This window comes from Asparagus officinalis, chromosome 4, assembly GCF_001876935.1.
Source record: "Asparagus officinalis chromosome 4, Aspof.V1, whole genome shotgun sequence".
NCBI lineage: Eukaryota > Viridiplantae > Streptophyta > Magnoliopsida > Asparagales > Asparagaceae > Asparagus > Asparagus officinalis.
This window is the reverse complement of record NC_033797.1, coordinates 31,382,214-31,399,260: the sequence shown is the minus strand read 5'-3', so window position 1 is coordinate 31,399,260 and position 17,047 is coordinate 31,382,214. Positions and strand designations below refer to the sequence as shown.

General features: G+C 32.6%; 1 protein-coding gene across 1 annotated transcript in view; it reads left to right on the top strand.

Annotated features, from left to right (window-relative positions):
- The window catches only part of LOC109837104, a 30,571-nt gene that overhangs the window by 4,433 nt on the left and 9,091 nt on the right, over positions 1-17,047 (top strand). The window contains exons 4-10 of the mRNA XM_020405189.1: positions 59-151; positions 14,038-14,115; positions 14,214-14,381; positions 15,536-15,886; positions 15,986-16,269; positions 16,360-16,522; positions 16,618-16,961. Coding sequence (XP_020260778.1) covers positions 59-151; positions 14,038-14,115; positions 14,214-14,381; positions 15,536-15,886; positions 15,986-16,269; positions 16,360-16,522; positions 16,618-16,961 — 1,481 coding nt within the window. The remainder of the gene's footprint in view (positions 1-58; positions 152-14,037; positions 14,116-14,213; positions 14,382-15,535; positions 15,887-15,985; positions 16,270-16,359; positions 16,523-16,617; positions 16,962-17,047) is intronic.

Genomic DNA, 17,047 nt, shown 5'->3' with positions numbered 1-17,047 from the left:
TTATTATTCATTGCCTTTGCTTGCATGTAACTAAGAATCACATTTTATTTTCTTTCAGAATCCACCAGTGAAATTGACCCTTGACGACTCATGTATCGCTGATGGAATTGAAGAGGGAAGTGATGGCGTCTGGAGCATCGTTGGCGGAAAGGTTAGAAAACTTTAGGTACTCATAATTTATTGAGAGAATTGTTCAATCTCCACTATGTTGAGCAAAAGAAGACAACTAAATTCTTTACTATAACAACTAGTTCATGATTCAAACTGGATATTCGCTTTAAATATTCAATATTGACATATATCTTGCATCACTAAAATCTTCCACCATAATTTTTATTCCCTCGCATATAGTAGTAGTTTTCTTGTTAAAGTAGCTGAGAAAAGTCTTGTAGGTAATCATATTTCACTAAACCCATGTTAAGGCTTAAATAATATCATCATTGATAGACAAAACAATGCTCCTATATCTATAATTTTCCTTTTGAAATGTTGTAGCTTGCTCACCTACTCTATTAAAGAGATAATACTGAACATTTGAGTGCTAAACAGGGAAGGAAAACTTGGCTTTGAGACAACTTCATCATGACATATAAAAACATAAGCATCTATAACGTAAAGTAACAAAGCAATGTCAATACCCATTAATTTATAGGATTGGCTCAGAGCCTAATACTGATTTTCCGGGCTTTCAATGCAAAACACGAGTATATACGACTAGTTTCAAATGTGCTATGTGGGGCTATATTGGTGACAAGTCTGAAGTTTCTCTTAGTTGATGTTCACATGTTACGTGTGTGTGGGATAAACTAAAGAAATGTCTCTGAATCCAGATATAGATGTTTATATTTTATTAATTCTACTAGTAATTTTACTATAACTATACTTTTTCTCTTATTTGGTCTATATGGTAGAGTGGTTGTACCATTCTGTCGTTGCAGGAAGATTTAGGGAGTGTCAAGTCTTGGGTTGCGACTTTCTTATATCTGAGCGTGAGTTAATCCATCAAACAATAATACCAGTTATCTACAATATAAAATTTATCTGACACAGCTCACAAGTTCAATTTCAAGTGTTATCCTTGACAATAAGTAATATTTTCAACAGCCTATATTCTTGGGTTTTGACTTGTACATCCATTATTCTTGAATTCTGCATTCAAGAAACTTTAAAATAATTTAGATTAAACCGAAGCATCCGCTTGATGGTACTTGGCACTCAAATGCCAGTAATTTGATCTTCTGAAGAAACTCATCCCTGAGCTAAGTTGCACTGAAACAATCATTAATGATTTGAGCAAGCCACCGTGTAGTAACCAATTCTTTTGATCAGTAGCATTTAAGTCGTCATTATGTATTACAAACTCCGCCAGTGTTGTGCTTTATTTCATTGCCCGCATCGTCTGTCCCAAGCTAGGATAAAGGAGGAGGGTTGCATTAGGTAGCCGTCAACCAGCGTAAAACATAGTCGGATCCACATGAAAAATGAATTCTATAAAATATTTGTTGGGGTGTCTCCATTGCGACGCATTGCATCGATGCTATTCTGATGCAATGGTAAGTAAGCAATGGTGATTTGCTAGCGCATCCCCCGGAAGAAACTCGTTACATCAATGTTACCCTGATGTAATGACAAGTAAGCAAGGGTATTCTAAGAATCTACAATCCTCTAATAGGTTGTCAAATAGTATTAGGTGTAAACTAGAACAATGAAAAATAGCAGGAGACTTTTACAGGAGAATAGAATTAGGTTAGGTACTTGGAATATAGGTACACTTATCGGTGTCATGCTTAGAAGAAAGACGAGTAAAATTTATTTACAAGAAACTAGATGGATAGATGAAAAATCTAGAGAAATTAAAAAGACTGGATATAAACTTTGGTACACGGGAAAAGAGAAGAATAGGAACGGAGTGAGAATTCTTGTAGATAACATAAAAAAAGTATTGTCGATGTAAAAAGAGTTGGAGATAGAATAATACTAATAAAAACTATATTAGGGGTAGAGGTTATTAATATTATTAGTGCTTACGCACCACAGGTAGGCTTGCTCGAGAGTTCTAAAAGGGAATTTTGGGATAGCTTAGATGAATTGGTATAAGAAATCCCGTTAGAAGAGAAATTATTTATAGAAAGGGATCTTAATGGGCATGTTTGTAAGAATGATGACTGATACGAGAGGATACATGGAGGTTTTGAGTATGGAGATAAGAACGATGTGAGAGAATCTTTTTTAGAGTTTGCAACATCATATAATTTGATAATAACAAATACACTTATTAGAAAAATGGATAAACACTTAATAACCTTTAAAAATGATTTTAATAATAGTCAAATAGATTTTTTTCTTACTAGAATGGTGGATCGGTTAATATGCAAAGATTGTAAATCTATACTAGGAGAGAGTTTAAGTACACAACATAGATTGATGGTCTTAAACATATCTATTAAGAAGTGGAGTAGAAAAACTAACATGAACAAGCGACTAAGAATTAAATGGTGAAACTTAAAAATGAGAAAATTTAATACGTTTTGAAGATACATGAAACATAGATAATGAGACTAATATTATGTGGAATAGCATGTCTTCTTATATTAGAAAAGTGGCTAAAGATATACTAGGAGAATTTAAAGATTGTAGTTTAGACGGTAATGAGAGTTGGTGATGGAATGAGAGTGTGCAAAAGGTTATTAGAGAGAAGAAAACTTTATATAAAGAGTGGCAAAAGTATAGGAGTAAGAAAAACTCAGAAAATATAAACTAGTAAGGAAGGAAGCAAAAAGAGCGGGGTTAGTGAAAATAAATACAAGGCTTATGAAATTTTTATAAGAAGTTAGAATTTAAGGAGGGAGAGAAAGATGTATATAAGCTTGCTAAGATTAGAGAAAGGAAGAGTAGAGATTTGGGTAATATTAGATGTAGTAAAAGTGAGGATCAAAGATTTTTAGTAACCGACGTGGAAATAAAAGAGAGGTGGAGGAGTTACGTGTTAGACCCTAATGCCACTAGAAAAGAACCTTAGGGGGGTGAATATGGTTTATGTTAATCTAATCCGATTTAATACTAATAAAAACTAATTAACAAATATCCTAGTAAATTAGATATGCAACAAGATATATATTCAAGTATATACAAACAATGGTAAGTAAACTATAAACAAATACAAACAATATAGTGCATAAATTAGACAATGAGAGAATAGCGATAGAGATAAACAAAATATAAGTGCACAAGCCGAACTCAAACACACAAGAAATGATCACGGAGTTCGGACCTTTCGTCTTACGTCTCTGCTCCCCACTCCCGGGGAGAAATCCACTATCATATCGGGTTTTTAACGCTCACCCGAAAATGTTTACACCTCACACTCGGTTTTTTAGCTCACCGAAAACTTTACAATCAACACTCTTGTAATCCCACTCTACATCCTCTAAGTGTTGGTCTCTAGCCCGTGTCTTCCTTAAGTGTTTGGATTTACAACCTCTCACTAGGCTTTACTACCGACGCCACTCTTCTTGGGACGATCCCGTCTCTCACTACACACTCCTCTCGGTGTACGTGTATTACAAAGTGTATCATCACAATAAAAGCTCAATACAATAATTTGTTCTCTAGTATGGATGAGAACACAATGATACCTCACTCGCTAAGACACAAACCCACAACCCCAAATTATACTATATATGCAAATATAATAAGCTCAATCCTTGTGTATGAACAAAGAGAATCAAATATAAACTCAATGTAAACACTAGCTTAATGAAGATGACAAACAACAAATAATTAATGCAAAGCTAGTATCGAGTTTAGAAATTTTTCTTTGAAAAACAAAATGAAGAGATGGAGATTGAAGCTCAAACAATGAAGATGATCTCCTCAACTTGTGAAAACTTCTTCACAAACCAAACAAATACTAAAACAAAGTTAAACCCTTGTTAAACTTTTGTAAACTTATAAAAAATAATTTTTTTAGATCACTCAGAAGTTATGAGGCATGGGGTATTTATAGGATTATAAGGGAAACCCCACAAACCAAGAAAACAAAGCAAAAAAGATAAAAAAAACCAAAAACAGCACATTCTGTAAAACTAGCCGTTAGAGACCGCCAGTCGACTGATGAACAATATTAGTCAATTGATAAACAGTTTTAGTCGACTGATAAGCTGACCGTTACAGACAGTTCACAGCTCATCGGTCGACTGAAGAACTCATCAGTCGACTGATAGTTTATCAGTTGCAAAAATAAATTTTTTTAACAATTCTAGACGAGCTCATCAGTCGACTGATAAACTCTATCAGTCGACTGATAACAAGTTATCAGTCTGATTAAAACAGTAAATCTGATTTTTGAAGTGCTTTTAAAAATAGCAAATAAATTCTAAAAAATATAAAACATTGGGAAATGATTGTAAACATGATAATAAACATGTTACAAAAAGTATTTTTGGAATTGCACCTCCCAAATGAGAAATCTCTTCATTTTGCAAAAAGGTCCAAAACATGAAAGCTAAACAAGACATGTTTTTGACGAAATGTTTTAAACAAACTTTTAAAACTTTGTAAAATAATTTTATAGACTTGATAAAAGATATAAACTATAGTTGTTAAGTCTATAAACTAAAAACACAATATTTTTCAAAATACAATAGAATATGAAATATATGAATATGTATATGAATGTATTCTTGTTTCATATCTATATAACTAAACTAAAATAACTTATCCACATGAAAACAAACATATTTGTATATAAACATAAATTTATTTGTTAAAAAAACTTTATTTGTGGATAAAACCCAAAACGGATAAACTTATAAAATGTGTGTATAATATTGAGCTTGAAGTATTAAACACACATAATATAACACCTAAACTAATTTACCCAAGCAATCTTGATCTTCAATTTGAGCCCATCTTAATAAACTTTGCGGATGAAGCTTGATCTTGAATTGACTTGAATTGTATATGGCTTCATACCGATATTCCGCCAACCTCCATTTGATATGATCGTTATGACACAATCCATCTAACCTCCAACTTGATTGTTTGTCTAGAATAAATATAAAAACACAAACACTAGACAAATAATATTAGTTAATTATTTGTTAAAACTTCATCAAAACAAAAAAACCAACAATCTCCCCCTTTTTGATGATGACAAACAATTTATAAAAAAAGATACATAATATGCATGATATCGAATGAATATTCAAATTGTAATACTCATGCATAAAACTAACATAAAGAAATACTCACAATGCATGATATCGAATGAATATTCAAATTGTAATACTCATGCATAAAACTAACATAAAGAAATACTCACAATCCACTTGTTTCTCCCCCTTTGGCAACATTAATACTCATGCATAAAACTAACATAAAGAAATACTCACAATCCACTTGTTTCTCCCCCTTTGGCAACATCAAAAATAGAGAAAAACCAAAGAATAAAGAGCAAAAGCTCTCCCTACATATAAGCATAGGTGAGTATAACACAAAATAGGGACACGAGCTCCCCCTATCAAAATGTCTTATGAAATATATGAAGTGAATACTAAGACAAACATGTGAGCAAACATAGAGAAAAACATGCTAGGCAAAACTCACATACAAAAAGACAATATGAACACATATAAATATGTCATTGTGAAAATAGTATCTCATTATACAAACATAAAAACATTATATAAATAGATTTATGATAACAAGAGAATCATGAAAAAAGTTTTCAAATAAAAACAATTCAACCAAATAAAATCATAAATCATAAGTAAATCACAAAAGAAGCAAACCCATATATCAAAATGGCTAGAGAGACAACTATATCAAGCTCTTAAGCTTGTTCCAACCCATATAAAGACTTTTAGTACCCGGTAAACATAATTTGGGAAATAACACCCAATAAACCCGGGGGTTGCTCAAACACAAACTTCTCATGACAATCAAAACCAAAAATCATGAAAACAAAAGAATTGATAAAAAATTTATTTTCATATTCAAAAAATTTCAAAACACATTTTTCAAAACCAAGAAAAAAAAAATTAAAAATCTTGGTTTAAAAGGATTTTAGCACCCAAGCATTCTTGGTGCCGGATTGTTTAAGAACATGACCCCTATTATTAAAGCTCAAAGCCCTAGGATAATGATCCCGTTTGGGCGCATGTGATGCACGAGATTGGTCATAGTAATAATTACTCAAATAAACCATCCAATTGTAATAAGTGCAATGAAAAGGGTGCACTTGCTTATGTTGATCATTTATTTGTACACGTGTAATATTTGCAAACAAAAATGGTTTCTTAAAATTTTTTTGCAAATGTGAAACACTATTTAAATCAAAACAATATTTGGCTAAATGATCAAATCTTCCACAATATTCACACTTAAATACATGAGCATGCTTATGATGAACAAAAAGTGCATGTTTATGTGAGTGTGATGAGAAAACTTGATGAGATGCACATGGAGCAATAACATTAATATTCTTTGGTTTATGCGCATCATAGCAAAATTTAGCTAAATAACCTTTACGATCGCAATTAGAGCACTTATAAACTTTGCTATATATATGTGCATAATGAGTGGATGATTTTGACTTATTAGACTTAGCACACATATTCGCAAGCTTCTTATGATTCTCAATGCATGTAGTAAGGGTTGAATCTAAGGACGAAATGCAATTTTTAACATGATTCAACTTATTTTTTGGCACATATGCATTAGAAATAGAAGTAGAAAGAGCATGATCATTCTTAAATAAATTAAATTCATTTCTAATAGTTTCTACATCTAGCATAACATCAATCTTAGCATGAGATAGGCTAGCAATTGATGATGTTAAATTTTTTATTTTTTAAATTTAATATATCATTGTTTTCTTTAAACTTTATATTCTCTTTTTAAATGATATCAAATTTAGAAGCTAGCGTCTCATGATCGGATTTTAAATTCATATGTTTGCTTTTAAGATCAATAAAATTATTATGCAACTTAGTGTAGGCATACATTAACCTATCATATGCACAAACGAGTTCATTAATGGATAATTCACTATCGGATTCCGAATCGCTTACCACATTAGGGTTATCTCCTAGTGATCGTGTGCATGATAAAGATGATGTTCCAATAGAACTTGAAGAGGAAGCCGTCAAAGCTCGTCGGATCGCCTCCAAGTTCCCTTGATACGCTTCTATGAATTTCCATAATGTGTAAGCGCTATCAAATGAATCAAGCTTGTTAGAAAATGATGAGTCAAAAGTATTATGTAAAAATTCTAACAAAATCTTATTCATTGTAAACATTCTTTGATCATTTTTATTCCACTTGGATTTCTCCGAAGTGGATACAATATAAGCACCATCAATAATTTTCCATAAATCAAAATGTCTAGATCGAACAAAAAATTTAAATTTAACACACCATTGAGCATAGGAAAAATTATCTATTCTAGGAACAATATTAATGGCATAACCTAAACTAGGAGCACCGTGCATACCCATGATCAAAAAGTGCAAGCAAGATATAATAAATCTTAAAACTAGATTAGCACAAAAAGATAACTTGGATCTTTAACTCAAGACGATTAAACCTTAAATCAAAGAGCATCAAGCTCTGATACCAATTGTTAGACCCTAATATCACTAGAAAAAAACCCTAAGGGGGGTGAATATGATTTATGCTAATCTAATCTGATTTAATATCAATAAAAACTAATTAACAAATATCCTAGTAAATTAGATATGCAACAAGATATATATGTAAGGATATACAAACAAGGGTAAGTAAACTATAAACAAATACAAACAATATAGTGGATAAATTAGACAATGAGAGAATGACGATAGAGATAAACAAAATATAAGTGCACAAGCCAAACTCAAACACACAAGAAATGATCATGGAGTTCGGACCTTCCGTTCTATGTCTCTGCTCCCCACTCCCGGGGAAAAATCTACTATCATATCGGGTTTTTAACGCTCACCCGAAAACGTTTACACCTCACACTCGGTTTTCTAGCTCACCGAAAACTTTACAGTCAACACTCTTGTAATCCCACTATACAACCTCTAAATGTTGGTCTCTAGCCCGTGTTTTTCTCAAGTGTTTAGATTTACAACATCTCCTTAGGCTTTACTACCGACGCCACTCCTCTTGGGACGATCCCGTCTCTCACCACACATTTTTCTCGGTGTACAAGTGTATTACAAAGTATATCCTCATAATAAAAGCTCAATACAATAATTTGTTCTCTAGCATGGATGAGAACACAATAAAAGCTCACTCTCTAAGACAGAAACCCACAACCCAAAATTATACTATATATGCAAATACGATAAGCTTAATGCTTGTGTATGAACAAAGAGAAAATCAAATATAAACTCAATGTAAACACTAGCTTAATGAAGATGACAAACAACAAATAATTAATGCAAAGCTAGTATTGAGTTTAGAAATTCTTTTTTGAAAAATAAGATGAAGAGATGGAGATTGAAGATCAAAGTCAAACAATAAAGATGATCTCCTCCACTTGTGAAAACTTTTTCACAAACCAAACAAACACTAAAACAAACTTAAACTCTTGTTAAATTTTTGTAAAATTATAAAAAATAATTTTTTTAGATCACTCAGAAGTTATGAGGCATGAGGTATATATAGGATCATAAGGGAAACCCCAAAAACCAAGAAAACAAAGCAAAATGACAAAAAAACCAAAAATAATACTCTGTAAAACTAGCCGTTAGAGACCGTCAGTCGACTGATGAACAATATCAGTCGACTAATGAGCTGGTCGTTACAGACAGTTCACAGCTCATCGATCGACTGAAGACCTCATCGGTCGATTGAAGACCTCATCAGTCGACTGATAGTTCATCAGTCGTAAAAACAAAAACTTTTAACAATTCTAGGCGAGTTCATCAGTCGACTCATAAACTCTATTAGTCGACTAATAACAAGTTATCAGCCTGATTAAAACAGTAAATCTGATTTTTGAAGTGCTTTTAAAAATAGCAAATAAATTTCAGAAAATATAAAACTTTAGAAAATAATTGTAAACATGATAATAAACATGTTACAAAAAGTATTTTTGGAATTACACATTCCAAATGAGAAATCTCTTCATTTTGTAAAAAGGTCCAAAAATGAAAGCTAAACAAAACATGTTTTTGACAAAATATTTTAAACAAACTTTTAAAACTTTGTAAAATAATTTTATAGAGTTGATAAAAGATATAAATTATAGTTATTAAGTCTATAAACCAAAAACACAATATTTTTTAAAATACAATAGAATATGAAACATATGAATATGTATATGAATGTATTCTTGTTTCATATCTATATAACTAAACTAAAATAACTTATCCACATGAAAACAAACATATATGTATATAAACATAAATTTATTTGTTTGAAAAAAAACTTTGTTTGTGGATAAAACCCAAAATGGATAAACTCATAAAATGTGTGTGTATAATATTGAGCTTGAAGTATTAAACACACATAATATAACACCTAAACTAATTTACCCAAACAATCTTGATTTTCAATTTGAGCTCGTCTTGGTAAACTTTGTGGATGAAACTTGATCTTGAATTGACTTGAATTGTATATGGCTTCATACCGTTATTTTGCCAACCTCCATTTGATATGATCGTTATAGCACAATCTATCCAATCTCCAACTTGATTGTTTGTCTAGAATAAATACAAAAACACAAACACTAGATATATAAAAACATAAACACTAGACAAACAATATTAGTTATAAATTATTTGTTAAAACATCATCAAAACAAAAAGACCAATATTTTGTTTAGCAATTGTTTAATGATAACCAAACAAGTGAGTAAAATAGAGATTTTGACCACATAGTAAATTATAAGAACTATAGATATTGTTAAAAAATTACGATTAGCGAGGTTAAAGATGCTCTAAAAAAATAAAAAGTTAAAGAGCCATATGGCCGGACGATATCCTTATTGAAGTTTAAAAATGTATTGGAGATATAAGCTTAAGATGGTTAAATAAACTATTTAATAAGATTATCGAGTCGAAAAGAATGCCAGATGAATGGATGATTAGTACTTTGATACCGATATATAAGAATAAAGGAGATATATAAAGTTGTTCAAATTATCGAGATATAAAACTCATGGGTCATACTATGAAATTTTAGGAGAGGGTAATTTGGCAAAGACTAAGAAAAGAGACAAGTAAATCAATTTGGTTTTATGCCTGAGAGGTCAACTATGGAACATATACATATTTTGAGACGGTTGATGGAGAGATGTAGATAGAAAGAGAAAGGATATATATATGGTTTTTATCGATCTTGAAAAAACTTATGATCGAGTGCCTAGAGAGGTAATATGGTGGGTGTTAGAAAAAAATATGTATCTAGTATATATATTGATTATGATTAAAGATATGTATGATAAAGTAACAACTAGAGTAAGAACTAGTGAAGGGGAGACTAAATCATTTTTTTATTACCGTAGGTTTACACAAAGGGTCAGCTTTAAGTTCTTATCTTTTTGTATTAGTTATGGACCAACTTACTAAGCACATTCAGGATGAAATCTCATGGTTTATGTTATTTATCGATGATATAGTATTAGTTGATGAAACTAGAAAATGCATTATTTCTAAAGTAGAAAGATAGAAATAAGCTCTTGAATTTAAATATTTTAGAATTAGTAGAACAAAAACAGAATATATGGAGTGTATTTTTAGTAACACTAGGAAAGAAAAAGAGCCTATGGTACATATTGATGGCCAAAAAATACCTAAAAATAATCATTTTCGCTATTTAGAATCAATCATTAGGCATGATGGTAAGATAGAGGATAGTATTATGCATCTAATCAAATCGGGATGGTTAAAATGGAGGAGTGCTTCAGGAGTCTTATGTGATCGTAGAATATCAATGAACTATAGGACGGTTATAAGACCAATTATGCTTTGAGTTAGAGTATTGGGCAATTAAAAAACAACATGTTTAAAAAAATAAGTGTAGCAGAAATGAGAATGTTGGGTTGGTCTTGAGGGTATACATTAAAAGATACGATAAGAAATGAGTGCATCCATAGTAAATTAGAGGTTACGCCTATTGAGGATAAAATAAGAGAGAATAGATTAAGATGATTTGGTCATGTACAACGGAGACCCCTTAGTACACCGATTATAAAAAATGATAATATTAGAATTCACGGGGGGTAGGAGATCTAAAGGTAGACCTAGAATGACTTGGTTAGAAGTAATTAAGAAGGATATAATTAAGAGTAACTTAACGAAGGAGATAACCCATAACAGAATGGAATGAAAAAATAAAATTCATGTAGTCGACCCCAAATATTTGGGATAAAGGCTTGGTGGTGGTGGTTTTGTTGTACTTAATAACGTTTAAAAGTGGTTTTAACTGTAGTCAAATAGACTTTTTACTAGAAGGGCGGATAAGTTAACATACAAATATTACAAAATTATATCGGGAGAGAGTTTAACTACACAACATAGGAGTAGAAAAACTAACATGAACAAGAGACTAGGAACTAAATGGTAGAATTTAAAAGGAGAGAATTTAATGTGTTTTAAGGATAAAGGATAAGATAATGAAGATATATATACAATATAAATAATGAGACTAATATTGTGCGTAGTAGCATGACTTTTTGTATTAGAAAGGTGGCTACAAATATACTAGGAGAATCTAAATGATGTAGATTAGATGGTAAGGAGAGTTGGTGGTGAAATGAAAGTGTGAAAATGTTATTAGAGCTAAGAAAACTTTATATGCAGTAGTAAAAGTACAGTAGTAGGAAAAACTTGGAGAAATATAAGCTAGTAAGGAAGGAAGCAAAAAGAACAGTTAGTGAGAATAAATACAAGGCTTATAAAAATTTCTATAATAAGTTAGAATTAAAGGGAGTATGGATTTGGGTAATATTAGGTGCATTAAAAGCAAGATCAAAGAGTTTTGATGACCGACGGAGAAATAAAAGAGAGGTGAATGAGTTACTTTCATCAATTGTTTAATGATAACCAAATAAGTAAGCACAATAGAGAATTTGACCATATAATGAATGATAGGAACTATAGATATTGTCAAAAAATTAGGATTAGCGAAGTTAAAGATGCTCTAAATAAAATAAAAAGTGGAAGAGCCGTAGGACCGGATTTTATCCCTATTGAAATTTTGAATATCTTGAAGATATAGGCTTATAATGGTTAACTAAATTATTTAATAAGATTATCAAGACAAAGAGAATGTCTGATGAGTGGAGGATTAGTACTTTGATACCGATATATAAGAATAAGGAGATATACAAAGTTGTTCAAATTATCGTGACATAAAACTCATGAGTCATACTATGAAATTTTGAGAGAGGATAATTGAACAAAGACTAAGAAAGAAAATAAGTATATTTAAAAATCAATTTGGTTTTATGCCCGAGAGGTTAACTATGGAACCTATACATACTCTGAGACAATTGATGGAGAGATATAGAGAGAAGAGAAAGGATCTACATATGGTTTTTTGATCTAGAAAAATCTTATGATAGAGTGTTTAGAGAGGTAATGTGGTGAGCTTTAGAAAAAAACATATGTTTAGTTTATATATTGATGTGATTAAAGATATGTAGGATAAAATAACAACTAGAGTGCGAACTAATGAATGAGAGACTAAGTCATTTCCTGGTATCATAGGCTTACACCAATGTTCAACTTTAAACACTTATCTTTTTATATTAGTTATGGACCAACTTACTAGGCAAATTTAGGATGAAATCCCATGGTATATGTTATTTACAGATGATATAGTGTTAGTTGGCGATACTAGAAGATGTATAATTTCTGAAGTAGAAAGATGAAAAGATGAAGACAAATTCTTGAATCTAAAGGTTTTAAAATTAGTAGAACAAAAATAGAATATATGGAGTGCAGTTTTAGTAAAACTAAGAAAAGAAAAGAGCATATAGTGCATATTAATGATCAAGAAATACGTAAAAGTAATCATTTTTGCTATTTAGGATCAATCACTAGATGTGATGGTGAGATAGAGGATGATGTTGTACATCGAATCAAATCGGGATGGTTGAAATGGAGAAGTACCTGGCGAGTCTTATGTGATCATAAAATATGAATAAAATTAAAGGAAAAATTCTATAGGATGGTTGTAAGACTAACTATGCTTTCATGGGTCTAAGTGTTGGGCAATTAAAAAACAACACGTGTAAAAAATGAGTGTAGCAGAAATGAGAATGTTGCGATGGTTTTGTGGGTATACATTAAAAGATAAGATAAAAAATAAGTGCATCCGTAGTAAATTAGGAGTTGTTCCCATTGATGACAAAATGAGAGAAATTAGATTAAGATGGTCTGGTCATGTACAATGGAGACCTCTTAATGCATCGGTTAGAAAAAGTAATAATATTGTAGTTAATGGGGTTAGGAGATCTAGAGGTAGATCCAAAATGACTTGGTTGAAAGCAGTTAGGACGGATATGATTATGACTAACTTAACAAAGGAGATGATCCGTAACAGAATGGAATGGAAGAATAGGATTCATGCAGCCTACTCCAAACATTTGAGATAAATGCTTTGTTGTTGTTGTTGTTGTTGCATTATGTAGTATTACAGTTCATAATTTTGGTATAAGAGAATCATGGCAAGCAACCACTTTATGTTATTTTTCATAGGCATATGAGTGTAAATTTAGAAATAGAAACTGTATGCACTCCTAAGTACATGTAAAATGATGCATCCTTTGATACATAACTCTGCTAGTGTAAAACTGATAGTGATGATCAGTCCATATTTATGGTAGGCAATGAAAAGAATCAGAAAGACCGTAAACCATGATATGCACAAAATTTTTTGAGGCGAGAAATCAATATGATTCATGCTTCTCAGTGTGCATAAAGGATTACTTCCCTATTGTGACTTTTACTTGTACTTTTGAGTGGTCTTCTTGATGCAGAATAAGGAAGGAATTTCTGTATATTGGTCTATTTGAACCAATACTTTAAATCCTTTCAGGCATCATGTCGCAGAAATTTCTCTCTGGATGTTGTTCTATTAGATGCTCTTGGTCGATCGGTGCACAAGGAGATGGAGGTCTCATCTATAAGCTTCTATTTCTTTTATTCCTTTGCCCTCCTGTGATTTGTTTAAAATTTTTAGTTGTGTTGATGGGTTCCTGGTTGTATTTGCAGATCTTTGCTTCACTTGTTTATGCTGACAATCGAGCTCCTGTTGAGAAAACTAGAGACGATAAAGAGGATCCATTGTTGACAAGTTGTGATGGACTCGAATTCCCTACAGTAGATAAGCCGGTCATCCTTCTCCGTGGCCGTGCAATTTTTAAGCTTAAAATATCTCAGGTAGTTTATGATAGAGGCTAAACATACTGCGTTGTTTTTGGAATATGTTCTTGCTTGAAAGAATAACATTATTATCACATAAAAGAAGTTTCCTTCGATCACTTTTAAGTGCAATGTAGATTCTATAATTTTCTTTTTGCTGTTACAGCTGCATCATGGATTGAGATCTTCCAAGTGACCAATTTTTCCCATCAGTGTAGACATGGGTTGAGAAAATTGACCTGATCCACAAATTGGAGTACTGATTGAACTAAACTCTATCTTGGGTCACCCAAACCCAAGTACAACCAAATACTTGTGTGTGTGTATAGGGAGAGAGAATAATGAGTGTCGTATGTCATATGAGGTGATTCTCTCATATACAAGATGTGACTCAAATCTCAACCAAGTGTGGCTATGAGGGATTCTCTCTCTCCTTTTACTTGATTGACATTGAGCTACATCATTGTACATGATAGAATCCCCTCATATGACAAGGATACCCATTATTTTGACACACACACAAATCCATGCATGCATGCGTGCACAGTCTTATGCAGATACATAGACGCAAACACAAAGGGAGGGAGGGCTTCACCACATTTAATAAAATGATCTGCCACCTCACAACCATCAAATGAGATTTTGTCCACCCAACTTCTTAACCAGTTGTCTATCAACTCTACCCCTCCCTCATTAAATGAGGGCTACCATCTCTCATTAGATGTTGACATATCTTGGTTCGCCCAAAATCTCATATCGAACTTGAGGCCACATTAGACTTTTTAACCGTTGGATGAATTTGATACACCAAGATGTATCAACTCTACCCCTCCCTCATTAGATGTTGATATATCTTGGCTCACCCAAAACCTCATATTCAACTTGAGGCCAGATTAGATTTATGCAAGGTATAGATATCAGTTTGAGTTGGAATTGCATGTCCAACCTGCCCGTGTTGGAACCTACATGTTATACTGTCCATATTTTAAGTTTTTGTGGTATGTAGTATTTTAGGACATTGCTACAGTTAGTGTCTGAATCATGAATGATCAACTTCTATTTGTTTCTCTGCTTTGTTTAGTTAACTTCTTTTTGCTGTCATCTTTACTCATTGGTAAGACTAGACTTTTATTGAGCTTCGTAGATGACATTTATATTTCTGCTTGTTCCAGCTCTCTTCTAAGTCTGACAATAGGCTTTTCCTTGTTCGTTTCAATGCAACTGGTAGTCAAAAATATCCATTTCTTGAAGCATATTCACGCCCAATTCGTTGCATATCAAGGAATCGGAGTTTCCGTCCTTCTGTAGTTGGGAGAAGGCCATTTTCTGGATCAACCCTTCCTGACGGAACTCATTCACCAGGAGGAAATGATAGGCCCCATGTAAGTCATAATAACAATGAAGGTGGTCCCTTCAGCATATCAAGCCAGAGTGAATCAAAGTGTAGTCCGATGCCAAAGCGTTTTAAAATAGGTCATGACAATTCGTCAGCATTTCTTGATGTTAGCGAGCACTCCAAACTGGTAAATGACATGGAACTATCACAAGGTTTAATATAATGTTTCATACATCAGCATGTTTAGATTTTGTCTATGCTGACTCATAAATATATAATGATACAGGACGATAGTGCATCAAATAGAAGTGTAGAAATAAAAGCAAATAGCCTTGAAGGAAGAGATACTGCTTTATCGGATTCAGATAGCACTTATGCAAGGAAGTCAGAAGCCAGACAGACAGTGCACACAGGAACTCCAATTTTAGATGCAATCATTTTCAGATATTGTTTAGAAGGCATACATGAGCGTACACTGCTGCTCAGAGAGATCACACATTCTGTCAGCAATGAAGATATAGTGAATTTTGCGGAGGAGGTTTGCCTGTACGCTGGATGTTCGCATCACCGGTAATAATCTTATATGAAAAATTTCTCTGAACTGAGCATTTCTTAAATCTTCAGATGTTTGATTAACTGGGTCATCATCCCTTTATTTAGGTACCAAATACTAATGTCGAAGCAGTTGATCCAAGAGTGCACCGATACTTGGAATTCAATTTCTGGCAACAGCCATTCTGTTCTTTGGACGAATGCAATTCCTGAGATAAATAAAAGGTTCATGAGGATTTCCCGTTCTGCTACTCGAAGTTTGTCAGGAAAGGTTGCAAGCAAATGTTTTCCCTTGTTCTCTGCAGTAGATGTTTCTAAGAGTATTTTCTAAGAGCACTGATTCATATTCCTTATCTAATGATTTAGGATTTGGAGGTATTGCGTGGAATTGCTGGATGTGGTGAGGACTTGAGCCGTGAAAACTTTGAGAAGATGTGGTACTGGTTATATCCAGTAGCCTTTTCTTTGTCAAAGAGTCAAATACACACCTTGTGGGAATGTACAATGCCTTTATGGATAAATGGATTGATTACCAAGGAAGAGGCTGAATATGCATTGAAAGGCCCTAGAGGGCTGCAAAAACCAGGAACATTTGTAATCAGGTTTCCCACATCTCGGAGCTGGCCTCATCCAGATGCTGGTAGCCTTGTCATTACCTATGTTGGGGCTGATTCTACCCTTCATCATAAGCTCCTTTCTCTTGATCTTAGGTATGTTATGTTTTGTATCTAAGCTAATCTTTCAATATGTTTACGCTGTTATCTTTAGTTTTTCTAAGAGAACTATCTAATTATCC